This window comes from Antechinus flavipes, chromosome 2, assembly GCF_016432865.1.
Source record: "Antechinus flavipes isolate AdamAnt ecotype Samford, QLD, Australia chromosome 2, AdamAnt_v2, whole genome shotgun sequence".
Classification (NCBI taxonomy): Eukaryota; Metazoa; Chordata; class Mammalia; order Dasyuromorphia; family Dasyuridae; genus Antechinus; species Antechinus flavipes.
Genome location: NC_067399.1, coordinates 324,955,126 through 324,976,818, shown reverse-complemented (window position 1 = coordinate 324,976,818; position 21,693 = coordinate 324,955,126). Strand labels below are relative to the sequence as shown.

Genomic DNA, 21,693 nt, shown 5'->3' with positions numbered 1-21,693 from the left:
TCCAATTAATCCCCCAATTATTGGGCACCTCCCCGATATTTTTCAGTTCTTTGCCATCTCAAAAAACACTAGGCATTTTGGTAAATCCCTAGAACTTATTTTGTTTAGTACTAATTCACCAATCTGCTAAAAGAAGTGTGTATATTGTGGCTGACAAGTATACAATGGCTGGTGTAATACAGGTCACTATTGAGTAGAAATTGAAGTAGGAATAGTACTCTTCCCCCATGAGGACATTATGTGTTAGATTATTCCCTGATTACCCCCTTTCTGAGCACTTATATAATAAGAAAATCTTATTTTTTTTAGCCACTCACAGAAAATGAAAATTAAAGATCTATGACAAAAAAAATGTGCAAATTTAACAAGCAGTGACTCCAAAAGGAACTTGTTAATCAAATAAGTTTTCACTTGTTAACTTGGAAGTGAAATTAGATTAAGCAATTTAGCTGAGTTTGAATTGTAAAAGTTTTGTCTTTAGTTGAATTGTGATCATTTTCCGTCCTTTAGGGGAAAGTATCATTTTCATTCTTTTTTTAGTTATCCCAAAGAATCTTCAAAAATTAACATCAGGACATTTTGATGGCATGTGAAATTAAGTTTTGGATATGAAATCTTGATTAAAATTTTTTTTAAAGAACATGTGCCCAGTAATCAAGGGGAAGAAGGGAAAATAATTTTCCTGCTTTTATATGCCACCTTTTCTTATAGGTTGACAATTAGTCTTTATTTTTAAAAAATATATATATTTTGTAGTAACATGGAAGCATTCAGGATTCTAATTTCTAAAAACTTCCTTAAATATTTAAAACTTTCCCCAGTTGAAGCCATTTTTCTTCTAAACGAGTTTTTCCCATTTTCTTCATCTTTCCCACTCCCTCTTTAAAAAGAGACTGGAACAATGAAAGGAAAAAATACCAGATTCTGAGACATATATATTTAGGCAGATATAGCTAAAATCAGTTAATATTTTTGTAGAATGCTATATAGAACAGTGTCATTAATGATTCTGTCCTTTGTTTAAAATATTTTTTGTATGTGAACTTAAAATGGACAATTTTTAATACTATTAAATTTTTTTGAATAGAGATAGGGATAGGACTGGCGATACTGGTGAGCAAATTTCCCTCCACCATTGTAGACAGGTATCTATTTTGTAATTTAAAATTCTGAGGGTCGTGTAGAACATTGAGAGATTAAGTGACTTGACAAGTCAAACAGCCTGTCAGAAGTGGGCTCTTCCTGATACCCACCAATTTTCCAGCTTTGAAACCTAGCATTATCCTTATTCTCTCTCATCTAATCAGTTGCTAAATACTGCAACATTTCCATCTTCACCAATCATCCTTTAGTTGAGGCCTTTATCATCTTTCACCTAGATTACTGCTGCATCCTTCTCATCAGTAAATCAAGAATTGTTTGTTAAGTACCTTCCATAAGTCAAGCATCGTGCTAGAGGGAAAAAATACCATCCCTATTTGCAATGAGTTTATATTGTAATGAGCAATAGCAAGTACTTTTAAAAATATCTACTCAACATAAAGTGAACACGTGAGTTTGGAAAATCAAACATGGCTTCTTAGAGAAGTCGGTGCCAGTTTTATGTTAAAGGGAGAGGTCTTCCTGCGTCGTCTCCTCGCCGTGATCCACCCTTACATGTTCCTGTCAAAGTAATTTTCCTTCGCCACGGGCAGGACCCCGTGACTTGCCCCGACTCCAAGAAGTTCTTTGCCTAAGCACAGGGTAGGGGGAGGATGGCGCCTCGGGCCTGGGAGCTTGCGGAGGAGCCCTTCCCCGGGCCGCCTCTTCCCTCCTGGAGTCGGCCCGTGAGCCACTTCTCCCCGCGTGGGCGGCGGTCACCCCCTGGGGAACCCCCTCAGCGACCTGCGCGGAATCAGCGTGGGAGCCCCTGGGAGGCTTCAGACGCCACCCCCACGTGAGGGGGACGGCTGCCCTAAGAAGGCAGTTTGTCCCAGCAGCCATCTGAGGCAGGTGTGACGGACGCTTAGCGCGTGGTCAGCCACTGACGCCGCCGCGACATCGGCTGCAGAGCGGGCCAGTCGCCTTGACTTCTGTCCCCACTGAACTTTGATGTCTCCGGAAGGAGTGAGGCTGACCAACTGGGCCTCGTTCGAGTCCAATTCGTGTGTAAAACAACAGGTCAAGTTTGATGCCACAGGCACGCTTCAAAATGAAGGTCAAACGGAAGAAATGTCCTTTTAATTCTCCCTTATCCCCTTTCCCTACTTATCTATTGAGTTTAATGTATTTCTGTGCCCAACTATGAATGTATTTTTCTTGCTTTTCACCTGTTCAGATAAAAGTAGGCATTTAGTATGTTTATTGATTACTGCATTCTCTTCCCCCTCTTCTCCCCCCCTTTCATGTAAAAGCTCTGGATTTTGACTATTACGTTCTTTCGAGTTTCTTTCAGGTGATGGAGTGGAGGGGGAATTCTATTTCCCATTTGTCCACTGATTTTAAGAGATTTAGGAAGTTTTAAGATTTCCTGAAAAATGTTCAAATTCTTTTTTGGTCATGACTTTCATTTCAGGTAATTCAATGATTATATTTTTTGGCACAGCATAATGAGTATGGAAATGGAATTGCACTTGTTTCACCTACATCAGATTGTTTGCTGTTCTGGGAAAGAGGGAAGGGAGGGAGAAAAATTTGGAAAACAAAGTTTTGCAAAGGTGAATGTTGAAATCTATATGTATTTGGAAAAATAAAATGCTATTGTTAAATATATATATATATATATACATATATATATATAATTTGCCTTTTGATTTTAATATTTATTGTATTATAGTTACTGACTTGTTTGTTCCACTCAAATTTTCAGAGTTTATTTGAAAAATGTTTTACATCTCTCATGCCAAGCTGTTGATTTCCTTTTCCACTCTTACATATTTCTCATTTCTTTTAGCATTTTCCTCCAATATCATTCCCATTTCATTTATAAAGATATTAAAAAAAAACTTTTAAACTCTTGCTTCATCTCTCTCAGGAATTCTAGACGATTTATGATCAAGTTGTGCTTTTAGATGGTTTAGAGTCATTTTCTTCTGAATTTGTGTCCCTGGGGATCTCTGTCACTATAAGACCACCTCCTTTCCCTCTTCCCCCTCCCTTCTTCCAATCTAGTTCCTAACTTTGGATTTTATGTTAGGGCCAGGTCCTCTCTCATAAAGGAATGGAAGAAATGTCTGGAGTGATCCTGATGCTGATTTGAGTGTTGTATTATTCCAGAATTTCAGGGACAGCTCAGCTTGAGGACTTGCTGACCTGGGTTTTGAGCAACAATGGAAATGCTGCTGGACTCAATCCAACTAGGAGGTTCTGCTTTGGACTGTGTTCTTCTGTAAGCTTCAGTCTAGGCCAGAAATTAGAACTCAAACAATGCTTCATTCCTGGGGTCTACAGCCACACAGCTGTTGTTTGCTTCTGAATTTGCTTTTTTTTACATGGTACTAGGACTACCTGCGATTATTCTTCACTTTGGACATGCCTATCCCTAAGAGGTTCCTTCCTCATTCTACTCTGGATCTACAGATCATAAATGGGTAGTGAGTAATAGAGCTATTATTTTCTGTATTTTGCTTAACTTTAATTTTATATTGGATCTGGAACCTCCAGAGGAGGTCCTGGTACAGTCAGTCTTAACCTGGAATGCTCTATGCAGTGTGCTTCTGGTCAGATCCTATGCCCAGAATCCATAGACCACTGTTTTACTATGCCAACCTGGGAAAAATGATTGTGATTTTTTCTTTAATTTCCTGATCAGGACTCAATCTGATGTGCTTCTTAGATGTTTGGAGGGTTCTGGCATTTAGGGTGAAGAAGGAATAAAAAGAGCTTGTTCTATTCTTTCTTACTCCAGCATTTTGGCTCCATTTTCCCCTCACTTAGAAACTTAACACAAAGGGATAGCATTTAGGAAGAGGAAGAGGAAGAATTATTCATAGATCTATAATAGACCTCAAAGGTCATGTAGTCCAACTCTTTCATTTTACAGATGAGAAAACTCGTGATCAGAGAAAGTTAAATGATTTGCTCAAAATCTCACGGGTCTTAAACAGGTGGAATTTGAACCCAGGTCCTGCAACTCCAGAGTCAGTGATCTTTACATTTCTTTCCATCTGGTTAGCATTTCAGGGGGCAGTAAAGTGATCAAGATAACTTAGAAGTAGGAAATTGTTCCAATGCCTCCAGGAATTCCTTGAATTCATAGTTCAAGGGAACTCAAGATAACCAAACTTCCATATTTCTCTAGTGCCCATAAATAAGCTAGGAGTTCCATTGATAAAATTTCAGGTGCTAAAAGCACTGAGCCTTAAGATCCAGAACAATCATCCATACTGTCTGTACTTCATCCTCAACAGAAACTTTGTCTTGCCTATAAAGTCAAGGAAGGTAGGAGGATTGACAAGAAGGGATTTTAATGGTGATAAACTGAATAAACACCCAATGGAGGATGAAAAAGGAATGTATCCAAGACGCATTGTTAATGACAAAATGACAATGCTATACTTATACTTTCATCTCCATCCTGAACTTACATTTGCACTTGCCCACTTCTTTATTTACTCTGTTCACTCTGACCTGAATTTCTTCTTCCTATTTGGCTAAAACCTGCCCATTACTCAAGGAATAGACATTAAAACCAAAGCAAAGCTTAAACTTCTACTTATAGCTTTCCTCAATCTACTTCTCTTGAAAATGATCTTTCCCTCCCCTGAAAACTTTAATATTTACTATCTATACTTAATTCATGTGGGGGGGGGCAGAGGGAAAGGAGGTACTTTTTAACTACTATATATAACTATTATTATATATATATATACATACATACATACATACATACAAACTATTTTATATAACTATATATATCTCAATGTGTATTATAGCTCCCAGATTCTTGATGGCAAATAACCAGCTTACAACTTTATAGTCCCCATATAGTCACAGAATAACCACACTTATTAAAGTACTTTTATAACAAGTGGCCTTGAAAAAATATTCCCTAATTGATTGACAATAGCTATTAGATAATTTGAATATTTATGTAACAAATTAGACTTCACTTTTATAAGGTCACAGAATTATACAGGTGAAGCTGAAAGAGCTCACAGAAGATATATGGTACAACTCCCTCATTTTATAGATGAGGAAGTCAATGTTCAAAAAGGGTAAAGTGATGCACCCATCTAATAAGTAGTATGAAATACAGATTAATATCTGAACAAAGATCCAAACCTAGTAGTTTTCCAGTATACCATAAGAGAACAACACAACTGTCCTCTGCAATTAGGAAAATCTGGCATAGCTCTCCCATCTTTATGCTGCTTTTGCCATTATCAGAGCATGTTTTAATTGCTATGTCTTTTTTAAAAACTGCATAATTTTGATATTCATATAAGTTAACATTTTTAAAAATTGTGTTTTGTTCTACTAAATAATTTTAGAAGTAAAAATAAAAGCAATGTCAAGTAGAATAGAATTTAGAAAAACTGCTTTCAGTATTCAAATTATGATATTCAAATCAAAATATAGTAGCTAAAATGCAATTTATAGACAAAGGGGTTTCTCATTCAATCAATGAACTAACAGTCATTTATTAGGCCGCTCCTATATACTAAGCACAGCATAAGAAAAAAAGTACCTATATAATCTTCAAATCTAGATTCAAAAAATGTGAGGAGTGGGAAGGGCCTTTATGTCACCCACTCAATCTTTTACTTTTAACAGAAGATTAAATTAAAGCCCAGGGAATAAATGGTTTATTAGCACAGCAAACTAATGATAGAATTGGTATTGAAACCCATGTTACCCGATTTTCACTCCATAAATGTCCCAATGTTGATTGCATATTACACACAAAATAAGCAATAAAAAAGCTGTTCTCTCATCATTTGTCAATCAAAGATATAAACGTGCTTTTTGGATTTATTTTAAATACATTAAATGAAATGCAACAGTAATCATACATTATTAAGACAACAGCACACACAAAGTACTTTAAGAATGGTGAACCAAAACCAAAAAAAAGTTCATCAATTCTTTTATAACAGAAAGTAAATTGCCACTTTATTTTGTAAACCAAAACAAAATAAAACCCTGTTGCTGTAAAGATACATACATAGAGGTGAAATACATAACAAATACATTTAAACAATCTGATCCACAGCCACATCAATCTTCTTATAACTTAAAAGTATTAGTACTCTACATCTACAAAGTTTTCAGAATCCTGTAAAAATTAAAGTCATTTTGGGTTAAAATACAGCACAACTTGTAAGGCAAAAATATAGGCATAATCATCCAGTTCTTTAATTTAACTTCACTAGAAATTTAAGGCAAACTTGGAACTTTTTGCTTAGTGTTTTAAACAATGAATGGAATTTACAAATAGTAACCTGACAAAAGTTACAATAAATTACCTGCAATAAAAAAGACATGTTTAACATGATTTTTCTCCTGCAGAGATGTAAACTGGATTTTAATTTTTTTCTAAAATCATACCAGTCAGAAAATTTGTAAACCTATTGAATCTCTCACTCATTATAAGAATGCTATATCTTAATGAGGAATCAATATGCTTTTAGTGAAAATTTAATGTATCTTCAGCCACAGAATAACCATATTTATTTAATTAAAGTGCTTTTACAACGACAATAACATTAACAACAACAAAAAATGGAGTGGTTAAGAATTAGAACTGGATACTAATTCAACATTGACAACTTATTTGAATATCTTAATTTTCAGACAGAACACAGATTAATAGAAGTCACAGAAAATTTATTGAACGCATCTGGTTTTCCTAAAAATGAGCACTTGGGTGAACTAGACAACAATAGCATTTCAAAACCAAAACAGAAAATAAAAATGGTACTGTAGGTACATGCTATTTCTTCCCTAACCATATTAGCCAAAATTCATAGGCCATCACAATTTTGTTGTTTTAATTATTTTCATTAAAGGTACTTTTATTTTTTCTTTTAGGATTAAACTATCCATTCCAGGCAATTTTGTATCCTAAAAATCCATATTTTTGTTAACTATAAGTTTTTCACATTTATACCATTTAGGCTAAGCATTAAAGATTTGTTTATGGTGGTATTCTATCTAATTTGGCCATTAGATTGCACGACCATTTTAAGATGTTAGAGTAAAGAAAGGTACTACCATCACATTTACTTAGCTAAAATAACTTTGTTTTAACATCTCATATCATTTCCAAGTATCAGTTTAATGCCATTTCATATTATATAAGAGATTATTTAGGTTTACAAAAAATTATAAGCAAGAACAAATTGAAGTTTTACTATGCAGCGATCCACTGTGATATACTAAAAATTACTTAAATTCTATCACCATATCCAAAAGACATTGAAAAAAGACTTAAAGGTCTGGTGTATAAAACACAATTTGTTTAGTATTAAAAGAAACAATTTACATCTGACTTTATGAGCTTGTACACCACTGATTTCAGTTTTCAAAATGGATAAATCCTTTCCTACTTTTTTTTAATCTCATTTTTAGCTCAGCATTTAATTTAAAAAATTCCAATCTTTATTGTTACTGTCCAAACAAATTTAGGTAAATTGGGTACTCACTATCTCTAACATAAGAAAAATAAGGTTTAAAGGACTAAAGATATTAAATTCAGCCTTTGAATGATACTATTTCTTATATGTTTTCAGCTTGTCCAAAGCACATCAACAATTTGGATACTCATTAATTACATGGATAATTCAGAACTTGTCTGCACCATACATAGATGCCCAGGATACACAAAATGCTACAGTCCTTTGGCAATTTAAACAGATGTTTGGAGGGTTATTTTCCCATTCTGAGTTAATGCAAAAGACACATGTATTTTCATAGGATAATTTCTAGTTGTATTTTAAAAAAATGGAATCAATAAACATCTTTCATTTGATATGCTAAATCAGTTAATTCTTTTGGGAGATGGGGTAATACATAAATAAAACTATTAAATAATAAGGTTGATTACAAAGGTTGGTCTATATTTTACAACCTCCTTTAAACCCTCCATCCATCTAATGAAACTAAGAAAAATGAATTAATCATTTAAAAAATCAAGTTCTTCCTAACACGGTATATTTAACTACTTGGCTAGGGAAAAAAAAGTAAATTGAACTTGAAACCAAAAGGAAACTAATTAAAATTGCTTTTTATTAAATGTGCCCATCACAATTGGTATGCTCTTTTTCAATCATCAGAATTAATAAAATTAATGATCAAGAACTATTATTGCTATATATTAGATCATTCAAATAAGCAATGCAGAAAATATCTAGCCTGTCAATTTTATTATTTGTAGCTCCTGTTATATTCTAAATTAGCCAAGGGAAAATCACTTGCAAGATTTTAAAGTTTGTGCAAATAACAGTAAAACATGATGCTATGTTTTATGATATATATTCACACCCACATCTGGAAGTTTATGGAAGAACAAGAAAAACTGCAGATTGCTTAGTTGCGGTTAGTTTTTCAAAGAATGTAATGTATTATATACATGCTAAAAATTCATCTATATGTAATATAATTACAAATGGCTTAACAATTGTTTAGAACATTATGGCACTTAAGAATGTAATATGTGATGAGTTTTTGAGGTAAAAAATATACATTGGCTTCAAGAATAACAAAAAGGAATGAGAAGATGAAGAAATTAATCTGACAAGGAGAAAAGGAGCAAGTGACTATAGTACCAAATTTGGTAATATAAGTACCAACATCATAATAAATGCAACTTAAATGTGATTTCTTACTTAAGACTAACAAACAATTAATAAAAAATACTAGAATGAATCCAGTTGCTTGTTTCAATTAAGTTTTCATCTGGCTATAGCAAACAATGCTGATTTTAAGCTAACCAAAGTAAAATCAAATTTACTAAAGTAAACATATTAGAGTTCCAGTTTTTTTCCAATAATATTAAATACTCACTTTTATAGGACATGTGTACAGTAATATATAATTGCCTGCTGCTTTTTACGTGTTATAATTTATTTCCATTTTAAAGGGCAAGGATTATAAGAAAAAAAATGGTTGAATCACTATTCAGAAACCATAAAAAAAAAAAAAAAACAGCCATAAGACTACCTGTTTAGATCTTTTTTTTTAAGTAACAAAATATTGCATACATTAGTATTGTTACTAACACCTCTCATAGGCACAAATGAGTCAAGCAAAAAAATAAAAACAAAAAATACAATTTGAAATGTCATGCATTACACATACTGAACTACCTTAAGAACATTGGTAATAGCCTTGTCATAGAACCTACGGTTAGCACCATTTTAAAATCTCAACACTTTGAAAAACCAAATAGACAGTCTTAAAAAATAAAATTATTACAAATATATGAAAAAAATCTACTTGGGCTGGAGTACTTATACCTCTTTCAAATACTTACACTGAAGTGGTCTGTGAAATCTGCTGAGCTGTTAAAGAAACATCAAACAAATCATAAGACTAAGTCCCGATCTATCCATGCTCCTCTTGAAGTTTAAAAAAAAAAAAAAAAAACACAGGCTAATTGGATAAAAACCAATCTAGCATTAACCTGTTCACATAAAAATGACGTAAAAATTGTTATTTTTTTTAAAATGGCCCCAAAATAACATGATGGCTAAAGGTATTTGCCTTATAAATATATCAATGAATATTTGCCAATTAATCCCAGCCCTACACCCAATTAGCAGGAAGTATAGCCAACCTACTACAGTAATTGTTATTTACAAACCTTAAGTTACTGAAAAATGGCAGGCTTTGAGTTAATTTTGTTTAAGAAAAAAAATGAAGCACTGGGTTCCAATCTACCATGAAGACATATCTTAAGAATTATCAACAAATAATGCATCCATATAATACTCAAGCACCTCCTATACTATTCCAGGAAACTGCATGGAGGAAGAGAGAAGAAAAAAAATTAAAAATATAGGCTCTCCTCACATGTATGCCTATAAACCTATGGCAAGCTACTATGTACCAAGCCAGTCTCAGGCAAAAGTGCTCCACTGAATTGGCAAGAGGGCCTTCTTTCTTTTTCTTTTCTTTTTTTTTTTTTTTAAATCTGCTCATATGTAAAGAGTAATCAAAGCTACTTATCAATTTAAAATACCCAATACAACTTTAAATAAGTCTTCATGCCACTCTGAGTAAAAAAAGAAAAGTATGCAGCTTCTGGGTCTTGGAAAACTGGGCATCTTTTCATGCAGTGCAAGATTCACCATCACATTGTGTCCATGGATTCACACTTCTCAAAGTGCAGTTAATCCAAAATTACAACGACAGTACATCATGCCGGCAGAATCCAGCCATGTGTTTTCAATAGGGTCGTATTTCTGTACAGTGTTCAAATAGGATGACCCTGAGTGACCACCAACCACATAAAGATAGTTATCAATTACTGCAGCACCAACTCCTGTGAAAAATAGGTAAGAAACAAGGGAAATAAATAAAGTATAATAATATAAAACCCTCTTATTTTTCAGTTTATAAAAATGTTTCCTAAAATTGCTTTAATACTTTAGTGATTATGTAGATATATGCACAATTATGTGTATTTATATATGATAAAATTTTATTATCTTCATTTGTTCTTTTAAACTATGGCTTTCCTCAGAATTAATTTTATTAAAAAACTATTTGTGATAAAACCTCAAACAGTTTATTTCCACTTAATAATTTACTTCTTTAATGTGCTTAAAATAAGGTATATTGACAATTTAAATATCTAAGATACTGATATTTTATTTGGACATAGAGGACAATTTGGTTCTTCCAAAGATCCTCAAATTCATCCTTTTCTGGACCAGAACACTATAGGAAGAAATATTTCCAAGTTTACATGAGTATGATTTAAACGTTCAAAAAGGATAAGTTATACAAATTACAAAATATTAGATGTAGAATAAACTCTAAAGTATCATTTAGTTCAATTATTTCATTTTCCTGAGTTTAGTAAAGAGAAAGGCCCAAAGAAGCAAACTGCCCAAAGTCAAACATAGTTCTCTGATTCTAACTTTTCATTACACCACACTCTATCACATGTGTATATGTATATGTGTGTTTTAAGAAAAAGTATACACTTATAATCTAAGTAGATACCAAAAGAAAAGCTTCCATAGTGATGCACATGATACGTGTTTAGTAAGTAATATTACCTGTCCTGGGTTCCTTCATTGGTCTACACAAAGTCCATTGGTTTTGATGGGGGTCATATCTTTCAATACTTGATAAATGGGAAACACCATTATGTCCACCCACTACAAAAAGGAAGCCTAGCATAACACCAACACCAAAGTTAATCCTTTTATCTGCCATTGATGCAACCATTTCCCAAGAGTCTTTACTTGGATCATAACGTTCCACACTGTAGACATTTACAAAAAAAAAAAAAGAGAACATTAGTTTCCATACATTTTATACCATTCATAACATGCAAAAGCATATTACAGGTCTAGATTTCAGAATAATAAACAAGAAAAATGAATAAGGAAAACAGGTTGTACATTGAAATAAGTTACACATTCAAAAAATTAGTCAAAAACTGAAAACTTAGAAAGAAAATCAATATGCTGAACAATGAACTTTGGATTTTGGCCATTAAGAGAGCAGAATGAAAATTAATCTAATAGCTATGGACTAGCACTATTCTAAAAAGCTTATATTTGAGATATAACCACAATGGAGTTCTGATAAAGGAGTAAAAGAGAAATATTATTTCAGCCATGTTAATTTGTTGTGCCCCAAATTCAATAATTACAATTAATTCACTGCCCTGGTTTTTAAATACTAAAGCCAAGGATGACTTTGGAGAGCTCAGAATTACCACAAAAGTCTAAATCAGAGTTGAGGGATACACATGTGGGACTATGGGCACTAAAAAAATGTCCCATTCTAGAATTAGGATAATTTCTAAAATTCAGAAGATCCATAAGTATATGAGGGTTAAATTATAAATTAAGTGTAGGTTAACATTGGGACTTAAAAGTTGCTTTACATAAATGTCCAAATCAATCTAGACTTTCCTAGAATCTTTCCTAAAGAAAAACCTTTGAGATGTTCTGAATCAGAAAATGACCCCCGTTAGTCAAAAAATTTCTTATTGTATTTCTAGTCCAGATCTATCTCTGGTATAGCCCCAAGAATTAGGAAGTTTCTGGAAGTTACCCTGAATTTCATTATTAGACTAGATGGTAAAACATGTATACTAGACACCAAAAAACATAAGCCAAGACTACTCAAATGACAACGGTAAACTGCATTTTTTAAAAGTTCTTTTTATAATTTGTGATATATACTATACTCACTTTGATAATTCTTTGACAACAGTTTTTCAAAGCATGATGTTGCATATTTAGGGCCCAAACAGATTGCCTGCCATTACATGCACTTTAGATAAACTACAAGGGGTAGACATTGTCTAAAAACTGCCATTCCAGTGGGATGGTTCTGAAAATGTTTCCATTGTAGACACTTCTTCAAATTCAGCTTCATCAAACAGATCACACTTCTCCTTTTTCATGCATTTCAAAAGTAAAAACCAACACCCTGCTGATAGTTAAGATAAATCTATAAACACATTTCAATGTATTATTTAGCAACCTGGATTAATTCATTATAATACAAACCATACACTATATGGTCTTTTCTGAGCAAAATATTGTCAAGTTCTTAGAGAACAAGTATTGTTTTATTTTTTGCCTTAACACCTACTAAAGTGCCCGATACATGGTAGGTATTTAAATAAATGTTTACTGAATATCTTAGAATATAGAAAAATCCCATTTATTTATATTTCAGTATTTTAGATGCAATAATTCTAAAAGATTAAAAACAGCATACATAAAATGTAAGCTTCCTGTAACTTAGTTTTTCTATTATTTATTAATTTGAAAAGAAATAATATATATCCTTATGCAATCTATAATCTAAAACTACAGCTTTCTGGATTATATCTAATTTTCAGTTACCTAAACTTAAGAAGTGAATCCACATAAGATTTACTACCACTTCCCTTCACACTCTACCTTGCAAGGTAGACACCTGACATTTCCTAAGAACTCCTGGGTCTTGCCATCCTTCCCACAGTTAAATGTGTATGTTGTGTGTGTGTGTATGTGTGTGTGTGCACATGTGTATACACACACATGCTTTAAGAGAAATTATATATATATATATATTCATTCAAAAATAATGTATGAATATATAAAATAAATAAATACCTGTTCATATGAGCAGGGCCGTAGCCACCAAGGGCATATATCATTCCATCCAATACAGCAGCAGCAAAACAACTTCTAGTTTTAGACATTGGTGCTACGGGTTGCCATTCCTTAACTTTGGGAATATATTTTTCTACAGACTGTAAATAAGACTGCCCATCATAACCACCCAAGGCATAAAGTTCTCCTGCTAGTACAACCACTCCAAGGGTACTTCGGCTCTCATTCATTCTCTCAAGAGAAGTCCAGGTATTTGTATCAGGATCCCAGCATTCCACTGAATTTTCATGTTTTCTGAAATTGATGCCTTGCCTCATATGAGTTGCAATGCCTCCTACAACATATACTTTCTGATCTAAAACACATATTCCGAATTCATAGCGAGGAGTATTAAGGGATGCCAAACCAATCCAGGAGTCATTCTGAGGGAAGTACATCTCAACACTGAAGAAGAAGAAAATAACCAGTTACATAAACCAAGAAAGTAAATGTCCAAAACTCAGATTCAATAGTTCATGCACAGATTATTTCCTATGTCCCCCTCAAATGTATTGTCTTCTCCTTGGTCTCTTAAAGAAAGCCTATTTAAAGCACTATCTTCTACAATAAGCCTTTTCTGAGTCCCTCTATGATAAAGCTTCTCACGACTATTATATAAACATCATATGTTTATCTATATTTACATATACATCTTCATACATATATGTTGTATCTCCTGATAGAATATGTTTTTTGAGGGCAGAAATTTTCATTTTTATCTTTCTGTCATCAGCAATAGCCTTGTGCTTCAAACACAATCCTTAATAAATGCTTTCTGGCTGTTTATGTCACACACAATTCAAAGCAGAAAGAAAGATGGTTGTATTACAAAGGTTGAATGAATAATTAGTACAATTACTGCAGCCAAAGTGTAAAATACATCTGATGTTTTGTTTATACACAACAATTCAGCTAATAAAGTAAAACAGCTAATAATGATGGTCAGACAGCAAGATGGCTCAGTGGTTAGAGTGCTGGGCCTGAAGTAAGGAAGACTTGAATGCAAATCTGTCCTCAGATACTTTCTAGTTGTGTGAACCTAGGCAAATTAATTAATCTGTTTGCCTCAATCCACTGGAAGAGCAAATTGCAAACCACTCCAATATTCTTGCCAAGAAAATCCCATGAGTAATATTAGTGTGATATGGTCTAGTAGGTCACAAAAAATCAGACATGAATGAGTGACTGAACAATAATGATGAAAAAAATCATCACTGAAAGATTTAAAATATACATAGAAAGAGAAAACTGAAGGACACTCAAGAAACACAAATAGGACAGTTTTGAAACTAATGTTAAGTTTACTATATGCTTTAAAAAATTTGTAGTTTAATGCAATAAAACTTTCTATTCTATCATGAAAATATGCATATTTCTTGGTACTTATAAAGCTCAAAATAAAAAGTTATTCAGAAAAAAAGAATAATTATATGAGGAAATCAAGGAATTGAGAAGGGGGGAAGCATGAGAGGGAGATTTTTGTTGAAGGTTAACATATGCAGAAGCAGAAACAATTTCTGTCAGAGTATAACATTGTTTTTCTTTGTTTTGTTTTGTTTTCTGGTGAGGCAATTGGGGTTAAATGACTTGCCCAGGATCATACAGCTAGAAAGTGTTAAGTGTCTGAGGCCACATTTGATCTCAGGTCCTCCTGATTTCAGGGCTGTTGCTCTGTCCTTGTTTTTCAAAGAGGACAAATTACAGACATCATAGGTGATATCCTGGACTTGTGTGTCAATTGGACTACAGTGAGGCAGAGTTACATAAAAAGATCAGCTTTACTCTTTCTTCCTGAGTCACTGAAGTTCAACAGTAGGAAAAACGTCAAGATGGCCGGGGATGGCCAAGGATGCAGTGAATAACCTTGATGTCTTTGATGTCTGACTAAGCTTCGGAACAAATTATTATCATTCATCCATTCTACTAGGGCAAAGTCTTCACATGCTCCCTAATTCACCAACAAGTTTGAGGCCTGTCAGTTACCTTCAACCTCATTTAGCCCACCTACTGACATAGTTTGCTAAAGTGTGGCTGCTGAATATGCTACAACTTCTTGGAGCCACAAATGAGAATTGGGTGGACATCAAAAGTGGCTGAGCATCCCTGAAAAGAGCTTGGCAAGCCCTCATAGTAGAGGTGTGAGTCTTCTTGAACACCCCATATAATCATCAAGAGTGCACCTCTGGACATCTAGACCATCTGAACAGAAAGAAAAAACAGAAGAGGAGTTTGAGAAATGTCACAAAACTGGGCAGAGGCATAATACAGTAGTGATTAGGAACTTCAATTATCCAGACACTTGCTAGAATTTTCTCTTTCAAAAGCTGAGCAAACAATAACTTCTTGACTTGCTTTAGTGATAATTTTATTCTTCAAAAAGTGAGAAAATTCTATTCTGGATCTGATTCTCACCAAGAAGTTAAAAAATCCTTTCTGGTGTGCAAACGATAGGAATTCTGGGGGAAAGGTAACACTCTCAACTACAGTCTAGAGAAAATAAGAACATAATCTAGCATGCATCTTAGATTTGGAGTTCAGACAGAATCCTCATGTTACAACAGAAGTCAGCTTAGAAGGGGTAGTTAAGAGAAACTTAGGAACAAAATTCTATAAAATAAATCCCAAAGAAATATTCTGATGAAGAAAAATGGAATCTAGAAAGGGAATTCATCAAACCAACAGAGATTTTTAAAAGAAAGTGTAGAAAATGTTACTAAGGCATAGTAACAGGATGAATATGAGTGACATGTGGTCATTTAAAATAGTGTCAAAAGTACTAAATCTCAGAATGAGTTGAGATTGATAAGTGAAATTGGGAACAACAACAAAAAGTTTTGATGGGATTTTTTTAAGCTAAATGAGAAAAAAAAGGATCAAAGAAAGGAGAAGACTGATGTGCAGGATGGAACAAAAACATAAGAGGCAGAGCTGCTCAATTTTCATTTTGCTCATGTGTTTTCTTAAAAGGAAGATGACTGAGGCAGCTAAGTGGCGCAGTGGATAGAGCACCAGCCCTGAAGTCAAATTTAGCCTCAGATACTTAATACTTCCTAGCTTTGTGACCCTGGGCAAGTCACTTAACTCCAATTGCCTCGGAGGGAAGGGGGGGAGAAGATGACTTTTGTAGTAGAAATGGCAACAAAAATGCTAACAAAAATTCAATATCCAAGATAAATAAGGAGATGGGGAAACAGTATTTAAGTGTCCTTAATGCAGTCACATCATCTGGCAGGATATTTTTGAACACAAAAGCCAATGGTGGAAGTGTTTACGAATTACTTTCAGTGATATCTGACAAACTCAGGGAACACATATGAACAAGATGATTCACCCATCTGATATTTCAAGGTTCCAGTATCCTTTCCCTCATAATGCTCCTCCTATGTGCAGCATCTTTGGTAGATAGTTCTGTAAGGCTCCTAGTTGGTCAGGATTGGCCCTCTTTTTAATATATTCCAAATTCAAACTAGGCCTAGCTGTGTCAGGCTCCTTGCTATGTGTGGCTCTTCTACTAAGAAATGTCAACCCTAAACTTTGACACAGATAAAAAGCAAAAACAAATTTAGCAATTCCTTCTCAAAAAAATTGTTTTTCTATAGCAGCCACTCTTCTCTGCTGCCAGGAGTCATACTCCTCAGATATATTTCTCTCCTCCACTGCTTCTTTTTTTAAAGAATGCGTCTTCATTTTTTCTTAATATTAAACTTTTTTTCTCCAGGTACATAATACAATTTTCACATGTTTTAAAACTTTAGTTCCAGATTCTCTCCCTCTCGACTCCCACCCCCTTTTAAGAAGGCATATGTGAAATTATGCAAAACATTCCCATTAAAGTCATGTTGTGAAAGAAAACATAGATCTCCTTCCCTTCAGCCTCCCCACCCCCCAAAAAAATTGAAGAAAAATAAAATTTAAAAAAGAGCACACTTTAAACTGTATTCATATCACTTCTTTCCCTGAATGCATTTTTCATCCTAAGTTCTTCAAGTAGAAGAATTAGTAGTAGAAGTAGTTCTATTGCTGAAAATAGCAAACTGATAACACAGATAATTATCCCACAGTATTGCTACTACTTTGTATACAGTACATTTCATTTTACTTGAGTTCATGGAAGATTTTCAGGCTTTTCTGAGAATATCCTGCTCATCATTTTCCACAGAACAATAATATTCCATTATAATTACACACCTCAATTTATTCAGCCATTCCCCAATTGATGGGCATCACCTCAGTTTCCAATTTTTTGCCCTAAGAGCTGCTAAAAAGATTTTTGTAAAAATTGGTTCTTTGAGGAAAAGGACCAAAAAGAAAAAGAGGATTTTTCTTTTTCCTTAAATCTGTTTTGGGATTCATGCCTAGTAGTGGTATTGTTAGGTCAAAGGATATGCATAATTTTATAGCCTTTTGCGCATAGGTCAACTCTTTTGATCTTTTATTAATTGGGGAATGGCTTTTTTTAAAAGTAAATTTGACTCAGTTCCCTGTACATTTCAGAAATAAGGTCTTCCAGCAGTGTTTCTGCTGGGCTTATACCCCAAAGAGATACTAAAGAAGGGAAAGGGACCTGTATGTGCCAAAATGTTTGTGGCAGCCCTGTTTGTAGTGGCTAGAAGCTGGAAAATGAATGGATGCCCATCAATTGGAGAATGGTTGAGTAAATTGTGGTATATGAACGTTATGGAATATTAGTGTTCTGTAAGTAAGAAATGACCAGCAGGATGAATACAGAGAGGACTGGTGAGACTTACAGGAACTGATGCTAAGTGAAATGAGCAGAAACAGGAGATCATTATATACCTCACCAATGATACTGTATGAGGATGTATTCTGATGGAAGTGGATCTCTTTGATAAAGAGATCTAATTCAGTTTCAATTGATCAAGGATGGACAGAAGCAGCTACACCCAAAGAAAGAACACTGGGAAATGAATATAAACTGCTTGCATTTTTGTTTTTCTTCCCGGGTTATTTATATCTTCTGAATCCAACTCTTCCTGTGCAACAAGAGAACTGTTCGGTTCTGCACACATATATTGCATCTAGGATACACTGTAACCTATTTAACATGTATAGGACTGCTTGCCATCTGGGGGAGGGGGTGGAGAGAGCAAGGGGGAAAATCGGAACAGAAGTGAGTGCAAGGGATAATGTAAAAAATTACCCTAGCATGGGTTCTGTCAATAAAAAATTATTTTAAAAAATAAATAAATAAAATAAAATAAAATAAAAGTAGAGGGAAAAAAAAGAAATAAGGTCTTCATCAGAGCAACTTGCTTCAAAATTATTTCCCCCAATATTATTACTATTTCCCCCATTTATTTTATTTTCTCTTCAGCTTAACTCTCCTCAAAAAGTGTTTTGTTACTGACCACCCCTTCCTAATAAGACTTCTCTTCTATCAACCTCCCCTCTTACTGTATCCCTTTCCTCTTCAATTCCACGTAAGGTAAGATAGATTTCCATACTTATATTAAATACATGTTATAGAAATGGTCAAAGGATATGAACAGACAATTTTCAGATGAAGAAATTGAAACCATTTTTAGTCATATGAAAAGATGCTCTAAATCACTATTGATCAGGGAAGTACATACCTTTTAAAGTGGCTAAGATGACAGGAAAAGAAAATGATGAATGTTGGAGGGGATGTGGGAAAACTGGGAAACTGATACATTGTTGGTGGAACTGTGAATGGATCCAACTATTCTGGAGAGCAACTTGAAACGATGCTCAAAATGTTATCAAACTGTGCACACCCTTTGATCCAGCAGTGTTGTTACTGGGTTTATATCCCAAAGAGATCTTATAAGAGGGAAAGGGACAAAAATGTTTGTGGCAGCCCTTTTTGTAGTGGCAAGAAACTGGAAAATGACTGGATGCCCATCAATTGGAGAGTGGCTGAATAAGTTATGGTATGCTAATGTTATGGAATTCTATTGTTCTAATGCTAAGTAGGGCCAGGAGATTATTGTACACAGCAACAAAATTTTACAATGACCAATTCTGATGGACGTGGCTCTTTTCAACAATGAGATGATTCAGATCATTTCCAATTATCTTGTGATAAAGAAAACTATCTATATCCAGAAATAGAACTGTGGGAACTGAGAGTAGATCACAACATAGCACTCCCACTCCTTCTGTTCTTGTTTGCTTGCATTTTATTATCTTATTATTTTTTCTTTTTGATTTGATTTTTCTGGTACAGCAAGATAATCGTATAAATATATGTATGCATATATTGGATTTAACATAAATTTTTACCATGTTTGACAGTCATATGATTACTTATTATCTAAGGGAGGGGGTGGAGGAAGGGGGGAAAAAACTGAAACAAGTTTTTGCAAGGATTAATATTGAAAAATTAGTCATGCATATCTTTTGAAAATTAAAAAACTTAAAAAAAAGAAAAAGCCTCATAAATTAATGTCATTTGTTTTACTCTATTTTTATTTAATTTTACAAAATATTTCCCAATAACATTTTAATCTGGTTCAGACTGCACTAGGTAGCATAGCACCAACCATGCATTTCAAAATAAATAAAATAAACTGTTATGTGCTAGCAAGTGTACCTTTGTAACATCTCTTAAATATGCTTCCTTCTTGGAATGACCAGCAGGATGAATACAGAGAGGCTTGGAGAGACCTACATGGACTGATGCTAAGTGAGATGAGCAGAACCAGGAGATCATTATACACTTCGACAACGATATTGTATGAGGATGTATTCTGATGGAAGTGGATTTCTATGACAAAGAGACCTAACTGAGTTTCAATGGATAAATGATGGACAGAAGAAACAGCACACCCAAAGAAGGAACACTGGAAAACGAATGTGAACTATTTGCATTTTTGATTTTCTTCCCGAGTTATTTTTACCTTCTGAATCCAATTCTCCCTGTGCAACAGGAGAATTGTTCGGTTCTGCAAATATGTATTGTATCTAGGATATACTGCAACATATTTAACATATATAGGACTGCTTGCCATCTAGGGGAGGGGGTGGAGGGAGGGAGGGGAAAAAAACAAAACAAAAGCGAGTGCAAGGGATAATGTTGTAAAAAATTACCCTGGCATGGATTCTGTCAATACAAAGTCATTATTAAATAAATTAAAATTTAAAAAAAATATATGCTTCCTTCTTTCCTCCAGCACTGTCATTACCTTGGTTCAGGTTCTTATCATCTCATGCCTGGACATTTATAATAGCCTGCTGGTTGGCATTTTTGCCTCAAGTCTTCTTCCACTCCAATCCAATTCATCCTTCACTCAGCTATGAAACTGATCATCATAAAGAATAGATTTAACCATTTTAACTGCAACTGAAAAAACTCCATTGGTTCTCTATTACTTCTAAAACCACATATAAAACCTCTGGGTTTTAAAGCTCTTTAGAACCAGGCCCATTCCTACTCTTCCAGTCTCTCTTCACTTTATTCCTCTCCATGTACTCTGTGAGCCAGTAATAATGATTTCTTTACTATTCCTACTATTAGGCTCTCCAACTCCCAACTCTCTTTTCAATAGCTGTTTTCTATGTCTAGGACTCTTCCTCTTCAACTCCACTTCCCTTCCCTGGCTTCCTTCAAGTCTCAGCTAAAGGCCTACCTGCTAAAGGAAGCCTTTCTGTGTCCTTTTTAATTTTAGTGTCTTGCTCCCGAGATTATTCCTAACTTTGAATTTTTCTTACTTTTACCTAGTTGTTTAAGTATTGTTTCAATCATGAGACTGACATCCTTGAGAACAAAGATTGTTTCTTGTCTTGTAAGAAAACCATTACAATCATATATAGTGAAGTAAAAGCAATTTCTACATGCAATGTCTAACACAATACATGTCTCTAACTCTTTCTCAGGAAGTAGGCAGCTTGTTTCACTATAGATCCTCTGAAATCATGATTGGTCATTATGTTGATTATCCTTGCTTTTATTATATTATTGTCATTGTATAATGACATTCTGTTTATTTCACTTTGCTTCATATATAAGTTCATATAAATCTTCCTTCACAGTCCCCTTCATTTTTTACAGCAAAATAATTCTTTTTATATTGTGTCAGTTTCTTTTTTTATTAAAGCTTTTTATTTTTAAAATATATACATAATTTTCAACCTTGCCAAACCTTGTGTTCCAAATTTTTTCCCTTCTCCCTCCCTCCCCCTCTCCCCTAGACAGCAGGTAATCCAATATATGTTAAACATCTCCATATTTCCACAATTATCATGCTACACAAGAAAAATCAGACCAAAAAGCAAAAACGTGAGAAAGAAAACAAAGTGCAAACAACAACAAAAGTGAAAATATTATGTTGTGATCCACACTCAGCCCACACAGTCCTCTCTCTGGGTGCAGGTGCAGATGATGACTCTTTTCATCACAAGA

At 34.1% G+C, this 21,693-nt stretch overlaps 1 protein-coding gene across 2 annotated transcripts in view; it reads right to left on the bottom strand.

Moving 5' to 3' along the window:
- Window positions 1–5,917: 5,917 nt before the first annotated feature.
- KLHL28 (kelch like family member 28) overlaps window positions 5,918–21,693 on the bottom strand; it is a 41,365-nt gene continuing 25,589 nt past the window's right edge. For both annotated transcript variants that reach the window (XM_051977709.1, XM_051977708.1), the window contains 3 exons: window positions 13,272–13,715; window positions 11,208–11,416; window positions 5,918–10,465 (listed from right to left, as the gene is read on the bottom strand). In XM_051977709.1, the coding sequence (XP_051833669.1) occupies window positions 10,302–10,465; window positions 11,208–11,416; window positions 13,272–13,715 (817 nt within the window). In that variant the 3' untranslated portion in view covers window positions 5,918–10,301. The remainder of the gene's footprint in view (window positions 10,466–11,207; window positions 11,417–13,271; window positions 13,716–21,693) is intronic.